The 24,936-nt window shown below is 37.5% G+C and overlaps 3 protein-coding genes and 1 long non-coding RNA gene across 6 annotated transcripts; 2 read left to right on the top strand and 2 right to left on the bottom strand.

The window, feature by feature from the left end:
* Positions 1–573: 573 nt before the first annotated feature.
* Positions 574–12,090, top strand: LOC117785400 (protein ELYS homolog). The gene is made up of 10 exons (XM_034623388.1): positions 574–938; positions 1,551–1,766; positions 2,205–3,344; positions 4,189–4,379; positions 5,172–5,981; positions 6,794–7,081; positions 7,250–7,858; positions 8,135–10,214; positions 10,458–11,513; positions 11,908–12,090. Exons 1-10 carry the CDS (start codon positions 818–820, stop codon positions 11,958–11,960), a joined length of 6,564 nt encoding a protein of 2,187 aa, XP_034479279.1. The 5' UTR covers positions 574–817; the 3' UTR covers positions 11,961–12,090.
* An 875-nt stretch (positions 12,091–12,965) lies between these two features.
* LOC117784383 lies at positions 12,966–16,238 on the bottom strand. The gene is made up of 4 exons (XM_034622110.1): positions 16,210–16,238; positions 15,829–16,066; positions 14,986–15,424; positions 12,966–14,174 (listed from the first exon to the last, which is right to left on the bottom strand). Exons 1-4 carry the CDS (start codon positions 16,236–16,238, stop codon positions 13,276–13,278), a joined length of 1,605 nt encoding a protein of 534 aa, XP_034478001.1. The 3' UTR covers positions 12,966–13,275.
* Positions 16,239–16,310: 72 nt separating this feature from the next.
* Positions 16,311–19,431, bottom strand: LOC117789707. 2 transcript variants are annotated; one of them, XR_004617925.1, is made up of 2 exons: positions 19,335–19,431; positions 16,311–16,387 (listed from the first exon to the last, which is right to left on the bottom strand). It is a non-coding gene; the product is annotated as an uncharacterized LOC117789707 (long non-coding RNA). The 2 variants fall into 2 exon arrangements; XR_004617924.1 differs by having other exon boundaries at positions 19,339–19,408.
* A 1,710-nt stretch (positions 19,432–21,141) lies between these two features.
* On the top strand, positions 21,142–23,171 carry LOC117789700 (RNA polymerase II subunit A C-terminal domain phosphatase SSU72). Of its 2 annotated transcripts, none has more exons than XM_034628794.1 (3): positions 21,142–21,441; positions 22,226–22,484; positions 22,553–23,171. In XM_034628794.1, exons 1-3 carry the CDS (start codon positions 21,215–21,217, stop codon positions 22,652–22,654), a joined length of 588 nt encoding a protein of 195 aa, XP_034484685.1. In that variant the 5' UTR covers positions 21,142–21,214; the 3' UTR covers positions 22,655–23,171. The 2 variants fall into 2 exon arrangements, with proteins under 2 accessions (XP_034484685.1, XP_034484695.1); XM_034628804.1 differs by having other exon boundaries at positions 21,316–21,445.
* The last annotated feature ends 1,765 nt before the right edge of the window (positions 23,172–24,936 follow it).

Here is a 24,936-nt window from a genome sequence, read left to right as displayed (position 1 = left end):
CGCAGAGTTGCTACCACGAAATTCGCAAGTCGCTTTAACAAGTGGTAAAAATATTTATTTATATATATACAAGTCAATGCACGTGATTGCAAATAATTCGATTACAATTGCTTGTTCAGCGCAACGTTTATACGTGCCAGAAACATGAATCGCAATTTGTTGTACAACACGATATTCTAATGCACGGAATATCAGCTGTAGCGTGTCTATTTTTTGTATTTGTTAATTATGTGTTTTTTTAACAGAACACATTATATATTTAAATGCTTCAACATAAGCAAAACACTTTTGTTTTTATTTAGTTAAATCAAAATGCCGATGCATAAACGATAACCATTGTTGCCAGCTTAGCCTATTTAATGATATAGCTAGCATATTAAAAAATGTTTTAACGTATGTTTTTAAATTAAAGAAAACAAGGAAACCACAATAACTTTTTTTTTTTTTTTAGCTATTTGTTATTTATCTCTACCGTTTTATTTGTCTGTAATTATTTGTTACTTTTTTTCAAACGTAACCGCTCGTTTTAAAGTTCTGGCAACACTGCCGATAACCATAGCCAATAGTTGTGTGTGTTCTGCAACACTGTTCGGTGCGTGCATGGAGGCAAACAAAACAACAACAACAACAAGACCGGGCCGGCATGTGTGCAAAAATGTCAAAACGAAGCGCAACGCATAAAAACTAATACAAGTTTATTTAAAAGTACGCTTAAAAACATTAATAACAATTGCCGTGCGAGATAACTAACACAGAGAACAGTAGGCATCGATGTGCTAGACAAGTGTGTGCTGTATGTAATATATATCAAAAATCAATGACAATGGAGTGGTACGAAATTGAATTGGATGGAAATCGCACTTGCAAATTTCCCGAGCATTTTGTGCCTGGCTATGAGCAGACCTTAACCAGGTCAATAAACGAGCGTGGCGCCAGCTGTAAGTAGTAATAACAAGAACGAAATGTTATCTTCGGCATGCCGAACTTTTAATACGCTTACCGTGCCCTGTATTCCATATGCGACTGATCGTTTCTATGGCAGCTATTTGGTACAGTGGGCCAAATTAAACAGAATATATAAAACAATGTCAAATGCATGTTTTGTGAGTTTTGTTGAGAAACTACAAAAAACAAGCCCGATTTTCATACTAAAAGTCAACTTTTAATCGATCGTTCCTATGTCAACTATATGATACAGTGGAGCGATTTGAACTTAATTTGTTCTGTATATATAAGACAATATCAAATGCTTATATTCAAATTAAGAGACTTGTAAGCTTAAAATCCGATGAACAGTCTGAACAGGATCGAATATACATATAATTAATGAGGTCTGGCAGACCTTTAGAAATAGGAATTCAAATTCAGCAAGTAAGCTCTTTTAAAAAATGTGCAAAAATCGAAACTTTTGTGGGCTTTTGTGGGTTCATAAATTATTTGTGTTCAACGCCCCGACCCGAAGCAGCGCACTTGCTGTGTCATCTTTAGCTGGGATCATAAATCATGTAAATTATAAATATTAATATTTTAATGTTTGATTATTTGTCTAGCTAATTACATTGGCGGCATTATAAACGGCGGCAAGTGGGGCTGGCTAACGCGTCATAATACAACGGATGCAACCCTGATGATCTGTGCCCTGGACAGTGGGGATCGTGTGTCGCGTCACACATTTTGGCGGGAGAATGATAAGAAGCCTGGACAAGGATTCCGCTGTAGCATACGTTGTGTGGAGGAGCTATTTCCGGGTGAAGATCATCTGGATGGTAATTATTATTTTTTAATATTATTTTAGTATTCATTTTATTATATCATCATATATCATTTTATTATGATATTAATTACAGTTGCATATCTATGTCTTTTACGCGGTTTCTCATACGAATTTTGAAATGAAATCATCAATCAATCAACTTCGAAACTTCAATTAAGAAAAATATTTAAGGAATTGCAATAAAAGTAGAAAAAGAAACCAAGAACAAAATTCTAAAAATCATAAATAAGCAAGAAAAGAAATTGAATTATATTTTATGAAATTCAACCAAGAAAAATGTTCAGATAACAAAAATTTGGTAAAAAAAAAAAAACATTTAAAAAAACAAAAAATAAATTTTGTGATAAAAATGTTAAAATCCTATGTTTTAATGTAATGTTTAATTTGTTTTTATGGACACTTATAATTCGAATTAATTATTTTCTTGTAGGTGATGGACGTGTTCTGCTCGCCGTCTGCCTGCAAATGGGTCCAATAATGGGCTCCAGTTCGAAATCCCGATCGGATTTGATCATCTATACCCCGACCTGTAGTCAATTGTTGCGTTATATTGATCTACAGTCGGTTGGCATCATTGCAAGCACTTTGAAGTTCTTTAGCTCCAATTTAACGACTTGGATGCACGATTTCGATGGTTGTCTGGCTGTGGGCACTGAATCCGGTGAGGTGCATCTGCTGGATTTGAATGCCCGGCAAGTGGTGAGCAATCGCAGCCGGAATATCCAATGTCCGGATAAGGAATTTCTGCGTGCGAGCGTAAAATCGCAAAATTGGAGTGAATTGGACTGGAGGAGCATGAAGTCCACTTTAAAGGAATGCCAGCTGAATGATGTGCATCTGTGTCTTCAGATAGATATGCATATAACCGTGCATTCACCGATCTGTAGTCTACTGCCTATAGAGTTTATTACGGGTTTCGCAGCCGGTTTACAAGATGGTCGTATTTGTATTTACAATCTCAATAATAATACGCTGGTGACGGTTCTAAATTTACCTGGAGACGAACCCCCGGCTGCTGTGGAGCGTCTTTGTTATATTGTGCCACCGGATGATCCGAAGCCGTGTTTTTATATCTGCGCCGTTTACAATCGGCCAAAACGTTTAATGACTTCGCTGCATGTGATAAACTACAAGAGATCTGTGGAAATGGAGGACACTAAAGACGGCTTTCAGTTTCGCGACTTTCAGGCATCGGCGACACGTGTGCGTCTCCTGCTCAATGATGAAGATGATGATGATGAATCCGCATCTGCGTGCACTGTGATGAACTGCAATACGGTGTCCACATTTCCATTTGTGGGTGACAATGGCACCTTGTTGACCGCCATCAGTTGGCATTCGCATAAGGATAACAAGAACAAGTTCATACTGATTGACATCAATCAGTGGTACAAGGATGAGTTGCCCGTCTGTCATCCGCCACAGACAAAACCCAATTATCTGTGTGGTTATATTCTCAGTGGACACGGTCACACTGGACTTGCTCTACAGATCGATCCAAGCACCGTTTTGCACTTTGTCAGCCAGCAGCGTTACGATGAACACTTTTATCCCAATTCCCTGTCATTTGGTAAGTCATCATGCTGGACAATATAAAAGGAAATCATCATAAATAAATTCCAGAAACCGTAATCATTATAAATTCTATCTTTACATATTACATATTGTATGATTCTTTAAAATTTGCATAATTGATTATGACTATCTTTGAATCTATTTATATATAACTCTTTGTCCTGACACTCTCACTGATCATTGCGCAGCCCAAACCATAAGACCTAGAAGGCTGCATTTTTTACACAACATAGCTAAGACAATTTTAGACGTTTTGCGAAATTAGAATTCCAAGGGGGTCAAATTCGGGATCAAAGTTCATAATTTTATAAAAATCTGCCTAATCAATTTATTTAAGTAAAAATAAATATAAATCACATATAGTATAATCATAATTTTTCCTAATATTATTGCATAATCTTATAAAAAGAAACCAAAACCTATTAAAAATTAGTCATTATCTTTGATTTAATTTACTTGATTCATCGCGAAGTGAATAAAAATGATTTTTGAGCAATAATTTTCGATCCACTTTGCTTGATTTTGTAATTCATCTGAGTTTCGTCTATAAGAGTATCTGGTAAAAGTCCATTAATGATGATTATATATGATATTTATTTGTTTTTCACTTAAATAAAATGATTACTGTCACAATATTATAAACTTATACATAAATAATCATTGTCTTCGATGAAAATCCACAAAAATCAATAATATTAAAATCAATTTTGAAACGATCATTATGATTATATTCTTTTTCTTGCATTAATATTTTTAATTGGAAAAAAGTATGAAAATAATTATTGATTGTGATTACTGATAAACTGTTCAACTTTCTCTGTTTTCTCTGTTCTTTTTAGAGTGCTCCTTGCTGACTCCCAGTGGTTGTCGTCGTTATGCACACGTTGGAATACAACGTCGATTTCTGGGCGCCATGTGCAGCCAGCGGGCGAGTCTGTTCCTTAATCCGGAGCCTTACCAGGAGGAGATCATGTATCTGCGTCTAATGCCGCAGTTTTGTGAGCACAACGTCAATGCCAAATTCTCGAAGGTACGTACTAATTATTTAAGTGCCTCATACGAATTCCGAATACTTTTAAAAGAATTTCCAAAACTAAGAAAAAATTGTAGGTTTCCAATATATAGCAAAAAAAAAAAAATGGAATCATAATAACTTAGGAAATTCAACTAAGCAAAATATACAGAGTAGAAAAGTAAGAAAAACAAAATTTGGAAGACAATAATAAGGAAAGTCCAAAATTAATGATAGTGTGATTGGAAAATAAAAATTAGGAATAAACAATTGGAAAGACAAAAATTAGTAAAAGACAATTGAGAAGACAGAAATTCTTTATTTTTATTATTATTTCCCATTAACATTTCCTAATTTTTACTGTGAAAATCTAGTTTGATTTTTAAATAAATATTGATATTTTCCAGGACTTACATATTCAGTTCAAAAAATAAGCGTTGTGTATTAATTTTGATTAAAACTCATTTACTTAATTATATTAATTAATATTTTTAAAATAATAAGATATTTTATTTTTTAATTCTACTTGATATTTCAAAAATAAAAATCTTTTATTTCAAATCTGTTTTTTTTTTTTTGCTGTCATTGCTAAATCAAAACTATAATTAAGCTCGATTTTGTATCTAGCAATTTTCTCAATGTGAGAACTCAGCTATGTTGTGTCTCCTTGGTCTTATGGTTTGGGCTGTGGAATGATCAGTGAGTGAGCCAGTGAGTCAGGACAAAGATTTTTATATAATTATTTAATTTTTTTAAATTCTTATTGATATTTATAATTGATAATGATCGTTTCTCTGGTTTGTTTTGTAGCGTGCCATGTATGAATTGATCCTATCGGTGGCCTTGGAGCACAATCGGATTGGATTGCTCAACAGTTGTGTGCAGAATTGTTTGGACGGCAGCTTCATGTGCAACATGTTGAGCACGACAAAGTTATCCCTGTCCATACTGACCAATTGGATTGTGAAGCGGGCTGGACAGATTAAGGAGCGTTGTGCGGAACTTTGCCACGGGATCTTTGAGTACGGCGGATATTCGCTGGATGAGCGGGAGCGTGAGGAGTTCCAGGTGTTGAATGCACAGCTGTTGAGATTACAGCAGCTGCAGTTGCTCATTACCCAGCTGGGCAGGTCACGTTTAAATGCCGATCTGCTCGAGAATCTGCAGTCGACGGAACAAACTTTATCCGTGCTCTATGAATATCATCGTGTCATCTTTTGGATGATCGAGCAGGAAATACTGCCCGAGGGATATGAGGTGCTGGAGGCGGGTGTGCCGCCTCTGAAATTGATGCGACGCGATTACCAGGAACGTCGCAAGCTCCAGCAAAAAGTCTACATCGATGAGCTGCTGCATTTTAGTGGATTCCGCATCCAGGATCAGTGCAATCTCTATCCGCCCGAGTCCTTGCACACCTTGATGCATCTGTTGTTGCTCCAGGAATCCAAACTAAGACATAAGCATGAGCTCCTGCTCTATCTACTGCTGGATTGGGATGAACTGGACTCCAGGAGGCAACACAAACAACTCTTTCACAAGTTTGTTGTTGCCTTTGACATTGCGGCGTCGTTGGTTCGATCAGTGCGTTCCTTTTGGCTCCTGGATCGCGGACAACTCACGGTAAGGTCGACTCCCTAACGAATTCAATAGCGAAACTCTTAATTTCACTGGGTACTAGCAAAGTTTCAAGCTAAGTAAAGCCAAAAATCTAGGAAATTTAATTACATTAGTATTAGGAGAAAACTGGTCAGGATGTATAACACTCGCCCAGATGCATATTCTATAAGTTACGTTAGGATATCTCAAAAAACCAAAAACTTTTTCATACTAAAAGTTGATTTTTTACCGATTTGTCCTATGACAGCTATATGATATATTGGACCGATTTTCACGAACTTCGGCCAGGATGGACAAAACCAATTTAAATGCATATTCTATCAGTTTGATTAAGATATCTCAAAAAACAAAAAAGTTTTTCATACTAAGACTTAATTTTCGATTAAGCGTCTCTATCGCAGCTATATGATATAGTAAACCGATTTTAATCAAATTTGGTCAGGATGTATAATACTAGCCCAGATGCATATGCTATAAGTTAAGTTAGGATATCTCAAAAAACCAAAAACTTTTTCATACTAAAAGTTGATTTTTGACCGATTTGTCCTATGACAGCTATATGATATATTGGTCCGATTTTCACGAACTTCGGCCAGGATGGACAAAACCAAGTTAAATGCATATTCTATCAGTTTGATTAAGACATCTCAAAAAACAAAGAAGTTTTTCATACTAAGACTTAATTTTCGACTGAGCGTCTCTATTGCAGCTATTTGACTCTGACTCACTGATCATTGCACAGTCCAACCATAAGACCTAGAATGCTGAAATTATGACACAGTTGAATTTATTTCAATACTTGTTAATTCTTATAGCAATCAGTGGAGGAGTTGTATAAATGTCGGAGTGAGAGCAACAATTATACGGATTGGCAGACGAAGCTGCTGCTGGACGTGCTCCTCTCCCAGGGCGCCGTGAAGGAGGCAATGCAAGTGATGGACCTGCCACCTGGACCGATATCCGCGCAACTGGAGTTACGGGTGCTGTTGGCTAATCAAAATATACCGGAGGCCTTTCATCACGCCCGTTTGAACGAAGATGAGATGGGACGTCCCTTGCTGGAGTATTTCTTTGAGCACTGCATACGCAACGGGATGTTTCAGGTTAGTGTGTGCTAAAAATAAATCGATATACCGATATATTATTTATCGAAATATCGACAACTCGATATGTTAAATCGATTTTTCAAAAGTGTTTTAGGAAAACTCGATATTTGTACCGATATGTCGATAACTCAAGGTTTACATTTCGATTTGAAACTCCATTTACAGGTGCTCGGCAGTCTCTGCTTGAGGGAGAATGAGGAGCAGTTGGTTTATCGATTGTTACGCAAGTGTCAGACCCGTCAGACGGACGCAGTGCAGCTGATTCTGCTGCTAAAGCGTTGCAAGTACATTGAGGCAGTGTCCTTTATGGATGAGGTGGCATCCACCTCCAATCTGGATGAGGAATCCAACACATTGCTCTCTGCCTATCGGAGCACAATGGCACCGGTTACCCAATCCATAGCGGGCACATATTTCCGCATCCGGGACAAATTGCATGGCGATCAGTTAAGAAATTGGCATCCCGAACCCTTTAGCTGTCAGCTGGCCAAACAGAATGCCACAGGGCAGCTGGGAGGCATCTTCCAGAGCTCCGCTTTGAGTGCCCATTGGGCGACTCGTTATGTGAACGAACCGTCTGCCCTGAGCAGCCAGAATATGCCCTTCCTGAGGAATGCCGCACAGGCGAGGATCAATCCCCTACAGCCACAACGTCGTCTGGTGCGTCCCACTCCCTGTCTTCTGGTGGAGAAGCGTCCTGCGGAGCCGGAGGAGCTTCAATCTATGCAGGCGGCGAAGCGTCGTCGTCTCCTGGGCGATCAAATTGGTGAACAGGTGAGTTTCAAATTCAACTAATTTGATATTGTCATCTGGGCGAAAATATCAAATATCGTAATAGTTATCGATATTGCTTTGATGCTAACTTGTAAAAATAAAATTAAAAAGAACACTCCAATTATTTCTTAAATATCTTTGTCATTGATATCATCGGTTATCGATGTCATTGGTTATCGATAACAATTTTAAAATATTAATAAAACAATTCTTATTAATTTACTTATATTTCTTTGTTTTGTATCGATGTCATTGGTTATCAATAACATTTTGTAGGTAACTGGACTCATTAAGCGTTCCTTACGCCTGGCACAGCAGGAGCGGGATCAGGAACTGAAGCTACACGATGAAAAACAAGTGCAAGCATTGTTAATCCCACCAGCTTATCTAGAATTTAGGCGGACTTCCAATCACAGTGGGCGAGTGGAGCCTGTGCGTCCTCCAGTTATATTGAAGCGTCCACCGCCTGCTAGCGTGGAGCCGGAGAAGCTGCAGCAGCGCAAGAGTTTTCGATTTATGCCGCCAATACCGCTGGAGAAGATGGAGGAGCGAGTGGAGCGGGAGAAGGAGCAGCTGGAGCGGGAACACGAGCAAGAGCAGAGGGAAGAGAAGCGGATGTGGGAGACAAGGCAGGAGCTGAAGGAGCAGCAGGTGGACTCCATGGAGCTAGATGAGGAAGAGGAGGAAACGGATGAGATATTTATGGAATTCGAGCAGCCAGCGGCAAGTGCCCAAATCTCGGAGGATTCGCAATCGGAAACCGAGTCGGAGTCGGAATATCTATCGCCGCTGGCCTCAGCCAATGTATCCTTGGCGCTAATGCAGCAGGTGGAGCTGGACAGGGAGCAGGAGAGAAAGGAGCAGCTAGAAATGGAAAGGAAGAGGGAGGAGCAGGAGCAGGAGCGGGAAGAGAGGAAACGGGAGCAGGAACACTTGAAAAGGGAGCAGGAACGTCTGATGGCACCACCAACGGGTCCACAGCCACGCAGCTCACTCTTCCAGTCGCGCAGTCAAGAGCATTCGGAACAGCAACCGGAGCAGCATTCGGAGCAGGAGGAATCCAGTGGATTTGGCAGCTATCAATCCACCAGCATTCAAGTGGCCAACACGTGCTCCTCCGCCCTGTTTGTGCCACCCATTAGCTCATCCAAGATGTGCGAATTCCCAGTGCCTCAAAACATGGCCAGTACCAGTTCCCAATCAAACTCCAACTCCAGTTCCAACTCCGGATCCAGTTCCACTGTCAGCTCCAGTTCCAGCTCCTTGATGACCTCGACAACCACAGCGCATGTGAAGATCTCAGAGCGCACCACAATTTGTGGTGATTTGGAGCTTGATCCCGATCCTAGCCTGGTGATGACTTCTGCCTGGCCCATGATGTCCTCCAATTTAGCTAACTTTGTGCCACAGACGCGCCAGATGCTGGACACAACGCTGGGCATGTCCACCTGGGATGTGACGGCGCAGGAGCAGAAGGAACAGGCGGAGCAGGAGGAACAGGAGGAGGAGCAGGCGGAACAGATGGAGGAGCAGCTAGAGGAGACGGCGGAGCAGAGAGACCCGCAGCAGGAGCAGCCGGAATCCTCCTCCATCAGCATGGATGAGCAGGAGGAGGAGGAGGAGGAGGATGAGCCCGCCTCCACCGCAATGGACTATCAACGCAATTCGCCCAGTTACAGCATCAGCAGCGAATTAAGCGACATGTCATCCACCGATTTGACCCGATCCCGTCCAGAACCGCCCGTTTACTCCATTGTGGTGGAATCCACGAATTCCATCACGACCTCACATTCACCCACCTCCCATACGCCCAACTCCTATCTGCCCAGCGATACGAATGTTTCCCAGAACTCCAATTCAAGTCCACGTGCTGGAAATGGAGGAGCACATGGTCATGGAGTGGGAACAGGACCTGGAACCGGCGCTGGAGCTGCACGTGGCTTGTATCGTGCCAACAGCTTGGAGACGGTTGATGATTTGGACACCACCAAGGGTTCCCTGGAGGATGAGGACGAGGTGGGGGATGAGGATGAGGATGATTGTGTGATTGCCTTGGATGGCACCGAGGTGCGTGGCTATGTGGCACGTCCCGAAGCCTTGACAGCCGGCAGCAGCCTGGAATTGTTTGCCTTTAAGCCCAGTGGAGGAGCTGGGGAGGAGCAGGCGGCTGTGGGGGCTGGGCAGGAGCGGGAGGAGTTGCCCGCTGGTGGCTCCTTGGCGGCCACAGTGGCGGAGAGTGATTCGGTGTTGACATATACCATTAATCTGGATAGCAGCGATGATGCTGCAGTTGCTCCACCAGCTGGAGATGATGACAGAGAAGAGAGAGGAGTGCGGGAGCAGGAGGAGGAGGAGCATATGCAAGTGGATGCAGTGGATTCCGATCTGGAGATCATAGAGCCGGCAACGGTGGAGCTGGATTCCGATGTGGAATCGCAGCACAGCCTAAGATTGGAGGTGTCTGAAGGAGAGGAGGAGAGAAGGGAGGAGGAAAAGCAGGAGGAGCAGGAGAGGAAGGAGGAGGAGGAGGGGGAGAAGCGGAAGGAGCAGGAGGAGAAGAAGTGGGAGGACGAGGAGATGAAGAAGGAGGAGCGAAAAGAGGAACTAGAGAAGATGAAGGAGATTCTGAAGGAGCAGGAGCGGAAGGAGCTGGATAGGAAGCTGAAGCAGGAGGAGGAAAGGAATCAGGAGGAGGAGGAGCAGTCCAATCCTGTGCCCCGCCAGCTACGCCAACGACGCAGTGCATCCAGTGCTTCCCCGCCGCCGCCACGTCGCATCCGCCTACGCAGCGATGACCAAAGACCAAGTCCCAGCTCCAATCGGAGCACTCCGACCCTGCCCTCAAATCCGCCACGTCGTCGTCGTTTGCGCAGCAGCAACAGCGAGGAATTGGGCACACCAGAGGCGACCACGCCCACATCCCAGCCCAGGTATCGACTGCGCAGTCGGGATGCCAGGCAGGATTCCTTGGAGGAGCAGGCGAAGGATGAACAGGCGACAAAGGAGGCGGAGGAGGAGGAGCAGGAGGAGGAGCAGGTGTCCATGTTGAAGCGTAAGCTGCGAGCGGGTTCCATGCCCGCCATATCCATGTCCTTGTCCACGGTGCCGGTGTCCACGCCCAAGCGGCGACAGAAGCTGCTCCCAAAGCCACTGGAAGCGATACTGGAGAATGTGGAGACATTGGAGGCAATGCCACGCAGCACCAGATATCGCGCCCGGTTGAGTCAAGTAGTGACGTCAACTCCGGATCAGGAACGGGAACAAGATCAGGAGCAATTGGAATCCTTAACGCGTCCGCGTCGTCGCTCCTCGCGTTGTCTGAGTGAACCGCCTGTTGTTAGTGTTCCTAATCCTGTTGTGGTTGGCAGTGTTGGTAAACCGCCAACGGGACGCAAACGCGGTCGGATTAGCAGAGACTCCGTGGATGCAGTGACTCCCACTGCCACCGCACGTGCCACGCCCACTCCGCCACTGACAGCAGGCACAACGCCGACGACAACGACAACAACAGAAACAATCGGAATTGGAACTGGAACTGGAAGTGGGCGAGTGTTGCGCAGCAGACGCAGCAGTCAGCTGGTGGATCAGGAACAGACATCTGGAACATCAGCTGCTCCCGTTTCCGTTCCTGTTCCTGCTGATAACACTGCACATGGTAAGCCCAATATTCCAATTATTTTAAACTCCTGCAACTGGCAAACTATCGATAACGATTGCTAACGATTAGTTGAAACTAGTGATGTAAGCAACGACGACTCGATTTTTGTACTTTAACTCGATAATTATACCCGTTACTTTAAAAAGAAATCAAAAATATTTGTTTGAAAATCATGTGATCTTTCCAATAATTTTCTTCACAATTTGAATTGTTTTGTTTTCCTAAGTTTAATTTTCAGATTTTCGATTGCTACCGTTTTATATTCATAGACATATTTTTGTTTTTTCTTTTTTCTGCGATTATACAGTTTTTAGCAATATTTTTTAGTATCGATATCTCGATAGCTCTAATTATTATAAAATCCAATTAATTCTCTTTACATTTCTTGCAGTGAATGAAGCGAATGTGCCTCCAAAGAAACGTGGTCGGAATAAGAAGGAGTAAATAATTCACCTGCACTGTTGCATTATATATATATATATAGATATATCTAAATTTATATTGAAAGCCTAATTAAAAATGCGGCTTTATGTTCTGTTCACTTTTAAATGAAATTGTACATGAAACAAGAAACAACTTCAAAAAAAAAAAATAAAGCACAAACAAATACGAATTCATTGGAAGAAAATGCGAATTATAATTTTCAGAGTTGATGATGTGCACAATTATCGTTATATCAATCAGCGTCGATGTTTATCGATTTCAAACTGACAAATATTGTTACATTGTTTTTTTTTTGTCATTCACATAAAATTTTGTAACTCGATTTATTAAAATTAATAAAATTTAGTTGATTTGGCAATGTCAACTAATTAATTGCTTTAAAATTTGGTGTTGCCAGTTAATTAATTAAATGACCGATCGATAACAAAGTTGTGCGTTATCTATAGATAAATATACAATTGAGTTTGCTTTACAAAATAAAGTATATAATAAATATAGATGAATAAATATATTATTTACATACAAAATTAACTCGTTTTATTCAAATAAATAAATTCTGGCAATGTCAGCGGAAAACCGCGTTGCCAGCTAGTTATTAAATGCAGCCAACTATATCGATAACAAAGTTATGCTTTAATTATCGCTTGGGAATCCAAAAATTTAAATTTAAATATAAATTTAGATTTATTATGTATAAGGCAAGAGTTTATATACAAATATATACAATAGGGTGCATCGATTTTGATGGACCCAAAAAAAATTGAGAAATGGTAACCCAAATTTGAAATCTACGGTCAATTTTAAATTATTTTCACATAGTTCTAAAATCAATTCTAAGTTGAGTTGAAAAATTTATATTTTTTTAAGTTTTTAGCTTCTTATTAGATTATTGGCATCAAGGCTCTTGTTAGGATAAGGACTTTCGAAATTTTATAATAAATAAAAATAATCATTATTTTGTAAGTAAAATTAATAGAATTAAAATAAAAAAACTGTTTTTCACGAATAATTTTTCCTTGAGAAAAAAATAACAAAATTATTATTTTTTACCGTCCCTGATAAAAACACAAAATTTGTCCAACTATGGTTTCTCGCTGAGACTACAAATTAGGGTTACCATATTTTGCGAAAAGGAATCGTTACACCCAAATCTACAACATTTTCAAACATTGTAAACGGCAAGCAGGACATTCAGGACTTTTACGGTGGTTGTTTTGTTTATAAACTAAAGTTTTTTTTTAATTAACAACTAATTAATGAATAGGTAATATATCTAATTTGGGTGGAGAACTGGAACTGGAACTGCGTTTGGGAACTAAACCAGCGTGGATAATTCGTGTAGTGAAATATTTGTAATGTTGCTCATGTCCAGCGTGGGGGGAATCCCCGGACTAATGGAACCACTTGTCTCGCGTCCCATTAAACAGCTGCCATTGGCCAGGGAATTAACCAATAGATTGGAATTGGAATTGGCAATGGTAATAGGCAGGGGAATAGATTGTTTGGGCGTTGGAGGCGTGGCAGTTGCCGGTCGACAGACCAAAAATGGTGAATTGATGATATTATTATTATTATTGCTAAGTAAAGGATTAAAACTGCCATGTGAATGATTTGGTGAAACTGGAGTTAAAGATGTGGGATGATGATGATGATGTAGCGAATAAATGGAATGATTCTGGGCTTGACTGTGAATCGGAACCGGAACCGGAAGTGGTACAGGTGGCAGTAGCAAGGACATATTTGGTGGACTGCGATAACTAATTGTTTTCTCCTTCTGCCAGACAAAGACATTATGCACCATGGCACCACCACAAAATACAATTCCAATGCCAATTAAAACACTCGTTATAATCGCTGGCGTCGAATGGAAATGATTAAATGTGTAGAGTATAATGCCGGTGAGAAATACGGGTATTGAGATAAAGAATCCACTCACAGCACAAGTTCGACTTGCACTCGACTTTTCCAAATACTTATTATCACGGCCATCGAACATCGGGGATCTCAACAACTTGACAGCAAACAGAAATTGTATGGCGCAAACCAACAGACAACATAAATTCAATGACAGCGACAATGCACACAGTGCCAATGTCACATCGTAGACAATGTTGAAATCCTCACTGGATATGCTCCTGGTCAGCGCATCCTCGCGACTATTCGGCGAGATCTTCAGCAGGAAGATCAGCGACAATAGCGCCAGCAACAGTGATACTGAAAATACCAAGAAATTTAATTTGTTATAATCCAGAAAATACATAAATTACATAAAAATATATAAAAATATAAAATAATATAATTTCCTAATATTTAATGAACTTGTCTCAGCCAGATTGTGTAAAAATTGTAGCCTTCTAGGTCTTTGGCTGTGCAATGTTCAGTCAGTCCAGTAAGTGAGTCGGGTCAAAGAGTTTTATTTATACAAATAACACTGCAAATTCCAAGAAACAAACTATTATTAATCAAGTTTCGCAATGAATAAATTAAATTAATTTATTTTAATAATAAATATAATAATAAAAAATAAAATAAATTCCCAAAAATTAAACGAATTTGTCTCAGCTATGTTGTGTGAAAATTTCAGCCTTCTAGGCCTTACAGTGTGGGCTACAAAATGATCAGTTAGTCAGGACAAAGAGTTTTATATATACGAATATAGAATGAATATTATTATTTTGTTTAAATGTTACCGAAATTTTAAGATATATGATATTAATAATCAAATGTTCCAATCAAGACAATAATAATATTAAATTGAAAAAAAAAACCAAAAAACTTTTCACTTTTCCTAATTTTTGTCTTCCCAATTTATGTTTTCCAATTAACAACTTTGTTTTACAAAATGGCTAAATAGAAATAATTTTCTAGATTTTTTACCTATCAATTATTTTTTCCTGCTTTAATTTTTCCCTTTTTTTTTTGGTTTCCTAATTTTCAATAATGCCAATTTCTTGTTTCCCAATTTTGTCGCGGATTCTTTAAGGATAATATCACTAAAAATTGCTTATAAATCACTAGAGCTCACCGAGGCAGAGTAATCCTAAACTCGTGAGGACTTCACGTGGTCCTGGTCCATGTTTACTAGTGTGTTTTACACTCGCCTGCAACATTGAGTTGCCGTTCAAATTTAAATTGTTACAATGACTGTAATTGTTGACATTATTGTTATTGTTGTTGTTGATATTATGATGAAGATGTTGCTGATGATGATTGCTGTTGTTGAAGAGTTGATGATGTTGCTGCTGTTGCTGTTGGTGTTGCTGTTGGTGTTGCTGTTGGTGTTGGTTGCTGCTGCTGGCGAGCATATGTTGATTGGTGTAGGTGTGATGATGCAAACTGTTGTTGTTGTTGTTGTTGCTGTTGCTGTTGCCATTGGGCGTCAGTGGTGTCAGGGGTTTAATAGGGGTCGTGGCAATGTTGAGTAATGTTGTTGCTGTTGACGCTGCTCGACTTGCTGCGATTCCCTATACGAAAGTCGAAAATAATTACTCAGAATATGAAAATTAGCAAATAAAAATTAGGAATATTAAACTAGATAGCATTTAAATTGGAAATGGTTATGGGGATAATTAGGAAATAATATTGGAAATTGGGAAATAATATTGGCAAGCAAAAAATTAGGACAAATTGGGAATATTATACTAAGAAATTCCCTATACAAAAGTCGAAAATAATTACTCAGAATACGAAAATTTGCAAGTAAAAATTAGGAACACAAAACTAGGAGGCATTTAAATTGGAAATGGTAATAGGGGAAATTAGGAAATAATATTGGGAAGTTAAAAATTAGGACAGACCAAAATTGGGAATATTATACATAATAAGGAAAATTAAAAATTAAAAAATATTCGGAGTTGGTATGAGTTACCGTTGCTGCTGTTGTTGCATTTGTTGCTGTTGCTGTTGCAGCAATTAATGAGGAAATGTTTAACGGTTGCGGCGGTCGCAGGTGAATGTTGCGTGCGGTTGTTGCAACAGCAGCAGGTGTTGGTGACGCACCCGCTGACGCTGACGCCGACGTCGACGTTGTTGCAACAACAACAACTGGCGCTGCTGCTGCTATTGCCACGGGGGTTGTTGCCACTGTTGCTGTTGTTGCTGTTGAGGGTGGGTTACAATTGTTGTTGTTGTTGTTGCTACTGCTGCTGCTGCTGTTGTTGTTGCTGCTGCTGCTGCTACTGTTGTTGTTGTTGTTGTTGCAAGTACGCAGCAGCTGTTGTTGTTGTTGTTGTCCATTGACAGGCACAACAGCAGCAATTGTTGTTGCACTGCTCGCATTTGAAGCGTGTTTCAGCATTTCCTTCCTGTCTTTCTTGCCGCCTTTTTTCCCCTAACTCAAATTTGTTGTTCTCTTCCTTCTCCTCTTCCTCTGACAAAGTCTGCTAAAAAGTCCATGAAAAGTTCACATAATGAAAGCCGCGTTGCAACTGCAATTAAATTAATAATATAGTATGTCAGGTAAGTGACTTGACAACAAATATACAAAAATATTTTGAAAAATCTTTTATACATATCAAACTTTTTGTCCTGACTGACTTACTGAAATTTTCACACAATATAGCTGAGTCAATTTTATCGTACAATAAGACGGATTTTTGCGAAATTTAAATTGCAAGTTATTTAAGATATTTGCAAAACAATAAAATCAAATATTAATCTTTTTTTTCTCTTTTTAAGGTATCAAATTAAAATTAACTTATTATAAAAATAACATTTATTAATATATATGAAATTCGAAGACATATATAAGCAAATTATGAAATATACCATAGCATAGCGTTTTTATTATAATGCTTTAAATTAAATTATTATATTAATTTATTTGTTTCAAAGGATACAATTGAAATTCACGGTAAAAAAATATGTTGAATATAGATTTGATATACTCAAAGATGAGCTTCAAGTTTTGATGATTGAAAAATGAAAGAATCAGCTCCTTATCATCAGTTTCACTGAAATTTATTGTTAATGGATTCGTTCGCTTATTTAAATCCATTGCCATCTTAAAAGAGAATAATTCTTTCTTTAGTCCAACATGATATATTTAAAATCTTAAGTGTTGGACAACAATCGATAGTTTTCTAAAGCTCAATTTCCGTTTGAAATATCGAGGGTTGCCTTTACGTTTCCGAACTCAAAAAAAGTTCAATTTTTTCTCAAGACGTTCCAATACATTTTAGTCCTTTATTACAGTTTGTAGTTCTTTAACAGTAGTATTTTCTCTTTCCCAATCTACATCTGCTATTAAAATCTAAACCCATATCTTGATTTTTTTTTATAAAATTAATTTGCTTTAAACGTAAAAAAAAAAGGCCGTTTTATACTAATTACGATATAAGGAGTTGATTAAGAGTGAAAACTTGAGATTCAAAATTTAAAATTTTCAAAATATCAAAGGGGGGACCCTTAGCATCGAACCAAAGATTTTGAGGAAAATAATTTTTTTTACAAAATTAATTAATTTTGAATGTAGAATGAATTTAGAGGTCAAACCATTATCAAAATTACATTTGATTCGAAAATCGGTTCAGTTTTGACAAAATTATGAGAGTTCGAACTTGTTCAGACTTAGGATCCATCCACTTTACAAGTCAAAATTTTTGTTCAATTTCACATGATTTTTTACAAGAAAATAAAAGTTCTCAGAATCAAGTTTAAAGTGTTTATTTATACTAATTAGGATATATGGAGTTGATTAAATGTCAAAACTTGAGATTCAAAATTCAAAATTTTCAAAATATCAAAGGGGGGACCCTTAGCATCGAACCAACGATTTTGAGAAAAATAATTTTTTTTACAAAATTAATAAATTTTAAATGTAGAATGAATTTAGAGGCCAAGCCATTATCAAAATGACATTCCATTCGAAAATCGGTTCAGTTTTAACAAAGTTATGAGAGTTCGAAGTTGGTCAGACTATGGATCCATCCACTTTACAAGTCAACATTTTTGTTCAATTTCACATGATTTTTTACAAGAAAATAAAAGTTCTCAGAATCAAGTTTAAAGTGTTTATTTATACTAATTACGATATAAGGAGTTGATTAAATGTCAAATCTTGAGATTCAAAATTTAAAATTTTCAAAATATCAAAGGGGGGACCCTTAGCATCGAACCAAAGATTTTGAGGAAAATAATTTTTTTTACAAAATTAATTAATTTTGAATGTAGAATGAATTTAGAGGCCAAACCATGATCAAAGTGGCATTCCGCTTAAAAATCGGTTAATATTTAACAAAGTTATGAAATATGTACTAATCAAGTTTAACACAGGGTATTCTACTGTCGAGTACGCTCGACTTTTTTTTCTTTGTTCAAATCACTTTTTGAACATTCTGTATTTTGATGACCGTTAGGAAATGGCTTTAATTTAATGGCTCAGTTGAAAGTTGAACGTTAGAAAAGTAGCCACAATTAACTTGAAGTTGCAAGTTCCCACGAGTTGCACGTTCCACATGTTGCAAGTTGCACGTTGCAAGCAAATTCTGAGAAAGTTTTGCAGTTGTTTTTTTTTTTCTTTTCAAATAATTCGATATGTTGGTCCTTGGCCCATTTAATTGGAAATCACAATTGTAAGCTTTTACGCTGAGCCGTCAAATTTTCGTTATATTTTTATTGGTAACTTACACCCTGTAAGTCAGCGCACTAGCGGGTATTTAAGTTTAATTAGCAAACAGCTTCGATAAACTCCACTTACGTTCGAAATACAGCATTCATAGGGGATGAAGCACTACTCGCAAGCAGTGCATATGCAAAAACACTAAATAAAACACAGCACAGGGTATTTTTTAAAATACTAAATAATTATAACATAAATAATAAAAAAAAAAAATAAACAATGGGTGTTTTAAAGTTCAATTGCGTTTAAATTAAAAGGCCAGCAATTTGTTGATTACTTCACGTACACATACACATGTTAAGCACTGTAGAAGACGTACACTGATATTTGAAGTGCAATTTGGCAAGATGGCAATAAAAAAAAAAAAAAAAATTTAATAGAAATTTACCTGCTTAATGTGACATTTGCATTTAAATAAATGCAATAAATAATTGAGAATATTTTTAATGTGCAGTTTTAAAACGCAGCGAGTTTGTGGAGATTATTCAACGCAGCGGCATCGCGTCTTGTGGATGGTGGATTGCGAATTGCGGATTGCAATTGGACGCCAAAGCAAAACAAACGCGCAAACAAATGCAGAGCGAGCAGAGTGCGAGCGGGAGAGCGATATGGGGAGATGGCGATATGGAATAAGCGATGAGCACTAGATGATAGTGATGTGCACTTGGTTATTTTTATAGATTGGAGCGAAGCGAAAAGTGCGCGACAAGTGGACGACAACGACGAGCGATCGAATGACAACGACAAACAACGACTGACTATCTCACAGTCGCCGTTGCGGTCAGTTTGGTTTACAGCCCAAGAAGAGTCCGTTGATTCTAGCCGCAGGCGATTCGCATAACCAGTTAACAGGGGAATGTGTGTGTGTGTCTCTCTCTCTCTCTCTCTCTCTGTGTGTGTGTGTGTGATAGCGAGCGAGAGCGAGAGACACCGACGCTAAAATAACAAACAGAGAAGCGGTTAAAACATGCATGCCTACATATGTAAGTGTGTGTGCGGAATATTACCTCTTAAAAAAGAGGCTCAAAAATAGATATTGCATGTGGGTCCCACTGTGCAACAAGCAAATAACCTGAAACTGATCGGCATCTGTCTAATACCAACGTTTATACGACAGCTTAAGTCGATTGCAAGTTGCAACAAAAACCAGCTGCAGTATTGCCAAAATATTATGAAAAAACTTATAAAAACTATAAAAAAAAATTTCTAAAAGTATAAAAAAAATAACTGCTAAAAATAAAAAAAAAAATAAATAGTTCTAAAAAAAATTAATAATTTTTAAAACAGACTTAAAATTTCTAGATTCCTAGTTAAATAGTCATTTCAAATATTTATCTAGCTGTTGCAAATGTACAACGTGCTAAATCTAGCAATAAAATAGCCAAAATGGCAACACTGACCAGATATAAACCTTTTTTTTTAATGCACTCAATGCAATAAGTGATTAGGCGAAGATAGTCTATATTTTTAGAATATTAAAAACAGCTTATATGCATAAAATAATACAACTAAGTGGCAACTACTCGTATAAAAACACACTTAAAGAAAATGTGTAAGTAAACTTGAGTTAAATCAGGCTTAGCTGTCGTAAAAACGTTGGTATATGTTGCACATCTGCATTTGTATTAGTCTGCAAGTGCATGTGTGCGCAGGTTAAACTGCGCGTGTATGCTACAACAACAAACAACAGCAGCAAGAACAGCGGCAGCCGCGACAACAACAACAAACAGCTTTAACTTGCTAAGCCGCATTCCACGAGTGCCGCGCGTCTGGATCTCTGGGCAAAGGGAAGAGGGAGACAGGAAAGAGTTCACCGCGCGCTCTTTTGCATTAACTGGCGATCGGCTACTTTGGTTTGCAGCAACTTGCAACATAACAGCATTCTGTCTGTATTTCACCTTGCATACCAACACACTCACACACACATACATACAGAGAAATGCTTACAAAAACAAACTTCACAAGCTCTGACAACTGTGTTAAATAAATGTCAATTTATTTCTCTTAATTACTTTTATTTTAATTTGCCGCTTCACACGTTTAACGGTTGTTTTCGACGCGAATTTGAAACGTTACGTTTGAGACTCTTGCTATAGCGTTACCAGATTAATTTCGAATAACAATTGTTGAGTATTGACAACACTGAATTTGAATAGTCAGTTAAAGCTGGCAAAACATGTATGCCAATGTTGCCACAATGTTTTCTATTATCAACATAAATGCGCCACCTATGGTTTGGTTTTATAGGCAGACTGTGACCGGAATATGGAAATGGAGCTTTTTCCAGAACTAAGGCTGCCATTTGATAAAAAAAATGTAAACGATAATAAAATAAAATTTTAATAAAATAATAAAAATTTTTTTATGAATGCTACATCAAATTTATAACAAAAATTTATAGCAAAAATTATAGAAATTGCTAAATTTTATACATTTTGGAAATTGATTACAATCTAAAACGAGCTTAAAATTCACTAACCAAGCCTGCCAGCCCGTTTGACTACTAAAACAAGTTGACAGCTCTGCCGATACAGCCACACAAACACACACAAACATCATTGTCATTCTGCTCTAAATTCCTAAGTCACATAGTTTTTGATTGGTTTATCGTAATAATTGCACTGCCAAATAGATAATGACTGACCCGAGCAAATTGTCCGTCGCTGTGGTCTGTTCATCGAACATGAATCGTTCCATGGAGGCGCATAATTTTCTCGCTAAAAAAGGCTTTAACGTGCGCTCCTACGGCACCGGTGAACGGGTCAAATTGCCCGGATTAGCGTTTGATAAGCCAAATGTTTACGAATTTGGCACCAGCTACGAGGAAATCTACCGCGACTTGGAATCCAAAGACAAGGAATTGTAAGTGAGTTGATGATGACTGGCAAATCATGGTTCAATTTATTATAAGGTAATGTCGTCAGCCCTGCCGCATTGAGTCGCACGTGTGCTAGACAGAGAGCGAGCAACAACGAAATTAGATGAGTGCAAAGAGTGTTTGTTTTGTTTTCATCTTCCTTTTCACGGTTGCCACTTTGTACAAATAGTGTATACCAAATTTGGAGTAAAAGTGTACCCACTTTGTGGTACAAAATACAAAGGATCTGTTAAGTTTGCTTATAATATCAATATATATTTTTATTATTAAGTTCAAGAAACTCAAACAGGTTAATGTATATATTTTTGTAAATTTTTTCAACTTGTTTATAAAAACTTTTTTATATATAAAAAACATTGAAATAAAGTACAAATTTGCCAAGCCTACAAAAAATTTACCATTTCTAATGTAATTGATTCAATGTACCATTAAAAACTAATTAGCATCTTCTGTTACTTTTGTAACTTTATTATATTTACAAAAAATTGTAATAAAATACAAATTTGATAAGCCTACAAAAATGTACCATATTTCAATAAAATTTATTCAATCTATTCAACCAATCAAAAAAAAGTACCAGTTTATGTCACAAGTGTAAATGTATCAATTCGAATATAACTGATTCAATGTACCATCAAAAAAGGTACCAGTTCTGTTTGTACGTCTTGACGACTTGACCTTGTTATTGCTTGCACCATGATTGCAATTTGTGGTTATGCTTATCATTTGTCATTTATCCTGCTCTCCTCTTCTTTAACTTCTCTGCAGTTACACACAAAACGGACTGCTGCATATGCTGGACCGTAATCGGCGTATTAAAAAATGCCCGGAACGTTTTCAAGAAACCAAAGAACAATTTGATATAATTATAACGGTAGAGGAGCGTGTTTACGATTTGGTTGTGATGCACATGGTATCGATGGACTCTGTTGATAATCGACCTGTTCACGTTTTGAACGTTGATGTTGTCGATAATGCGGAGGATGCATTGATGGGCGCATTTTTAATAACTGACATGCTTAATTTGGTAACTACAATACTACTATTTGATTTAATTTAATAACATTAAATTAATACTCATTTTCTTTTTAACAGATGGCAAAATCGAACGATATCGATAATGATATCGATGAAATGATACAGGAATTTGAGGAGCGCAGAAATCGTGTGATTTTACACTCGGTTCTTTTTTACTGACAGCCGAAGTTCGATAACGATACACTTGCAAACAATCACCTGCGCTCTACCGATTATCATAATAGATTGTACCACAACAATAACAACAGCAGCAAACAGAAGAAGAAGCACAAGAGGAAGAAGAAGAGCAATAACAGTTACACGATTGCGATTATCAAAATCATCGGGAATTGTAAATATAAAGAGCAGATCGATAAATAACGGACGATAAATAATTTGGGGACGCACCGAACACAAACACACACTCACTTAAATCGAATTTCGAAAAAAAAGAAAAAAAAAAGAAAAACCAATCGATACAATAAAATTGTAATATGTGTTTACTGCATGTGCTACTACAGATATATACATGTATATAGATATACATTTATATTATGAACGCGGCTTTAGACTGTTGTTGTCCTACACAAAAATCGTGCTAAAAGATCTATGTAATTTTTTTTTTTAATTTTGTTCTCATCGTTTTTTTCTAGTTTTATTGTAAATATAATACAAAGAACTATTTCGACATGTCAAATGGATTATAATAGTTTCAGTTAAGCTAACTAAAAATTTACATGACTATTATAAATGCATATATCGTTCATAATCATCGTGTATTACGGATTAGGGGGCTGTGAATTTAATCACCTGCGTTGTTTTGGGTTGTTTACCTCTGACTATAAAGGTAAGGTTTATTTGGCATTATCATACCCGTAACTCGTCAACTTAAAGGTATGCAGTATTCGTTGTCATGTGTGTAAAAATCCAAAAAAAAACAAACTGCAATACACCTGGATACTTAAATCGGTTATAACGGTTTGTATAATTTCTTTTCAGGTATAAAATAAAATAAAATGTTGCTTCCGTTAGGGTTTCAGTTACGGTTACCAATTTAAATCGGTTAAGGGTTCGGCTTAATCGCATCCAAATCAGAAACATAACGCTATTCAGGCTTGTTTTAAGTTTTCAACAAAGCGAGCGCCGAAAATTATGCAATACAAAATTTATAAATACAATTTATACTTTCAGGTGTGTTCCACAAATCGCCAAAGTCAACCCAAAAGGTATTGTTGGTGTTTCAGAAAAGAAGGAACCATTGCTTTAAAATGTCTAAAAAAATTTAAACAGATTTGACAGAATTAAATAATTATTAAATTGAATTAGAATATCTTTTAAATTAAATAAAATGCTGAAAAATTTGTTCGAAAAAATATTTCTATTCAAAATGTCTAGAGATTTCTGGAGCACACCTGATTAATTAAATCCATTTATACAAACTATTTTGTTGAGTAAAAAAGAAATGTACTATTTTTATTGATAAGGAGAAACTAATTACTTGCCTAACTGTATATTTGAATTGAGTAACGGATATCTCATAGTCGGGGAAACCCATCAAATACATAAATACATACATATATGTATGTGCAAATGTATATATGTATGTGTGTGTGAATCACCAGCTTTCTAAAAAGACCTCTAAAAATCCTCTGTTGGTGGTAATCGTATGTCTTTAATGATCAGATGATAATAGTTCATTTCATGATTTTCGTATGGCAACCAAATAGTAAAATACACAAAAAACGAATAAAATAGTAAACAATTGCACAGTATGTACCATAAATGTTTTACAAGTTAGTACATGTATTATTCAAACATATGTACGCACATGCATTCATGTGAATAATTTTACATATGTATGTATAGGGGGCACTTGGGGTCTTGTGAGGTCTTGGTCTTGGTACAGTCAGCGCAAAATGTATTCGTACACGCAGCCATCATATTTGAGTTTTATTTTAAAAATTAAAAATAAAAGTTTTTTATGATTTTAAATAAAAATTTAAATTTAATAATTATTTTAAATTTTACTGATTTAATTTTAATGATTAAAATAATTATAACTTGTGATCCCTGTTTTCAACCATTTTCAAACACTTACCGGTTTTTCCATTGTTTTTTGTATTTTTAATTGTGTACTTTAAATATCTCAAGTCAATTTCAAATAAGTGTATGCATATATCTGGCGCTGAGTGTTAATGTCGCAATCATGACGTTGCAATCGCTGTGTTTTATAGAAATTAATTTTAAATTAATTGTATGGCAACACTGGTCATTTAACAACAACATCTACATATGTACGTCTCTCTTTTTTTGCAATGGTCTCTCTCACACACGTATGTACATAGCTTGCGTACTTGCGTATGAGCTTGTATGTGTGTGTGTGAGTGTGCGCGCGGGCGTTTATGCATAACAGAGAGCCGGCAACGTCGGCGTCGTCGGCAGCGTCGCCGTTGCCGCATTCA

Source organism: Drosophila innubila, chromosome X, assembly GCF_004354385.1.
Source record: "Drosophila innubila isolate TH190305 chromosome X, UK_Dinn_1.0, whole genome shotgun sequence".
Classification (NCBI taxonomy): Eukaryota; Metazoa; Arthropoda; class Insecta; order Diptera; family Drosophilidae; genus Drosophila; species Drosophila innubila.
The sequence above is the reverse complement of the archived record's forward strand: the minus strand, read 5'-3'. Positions and strand labels throughout refer to the sequence as shown.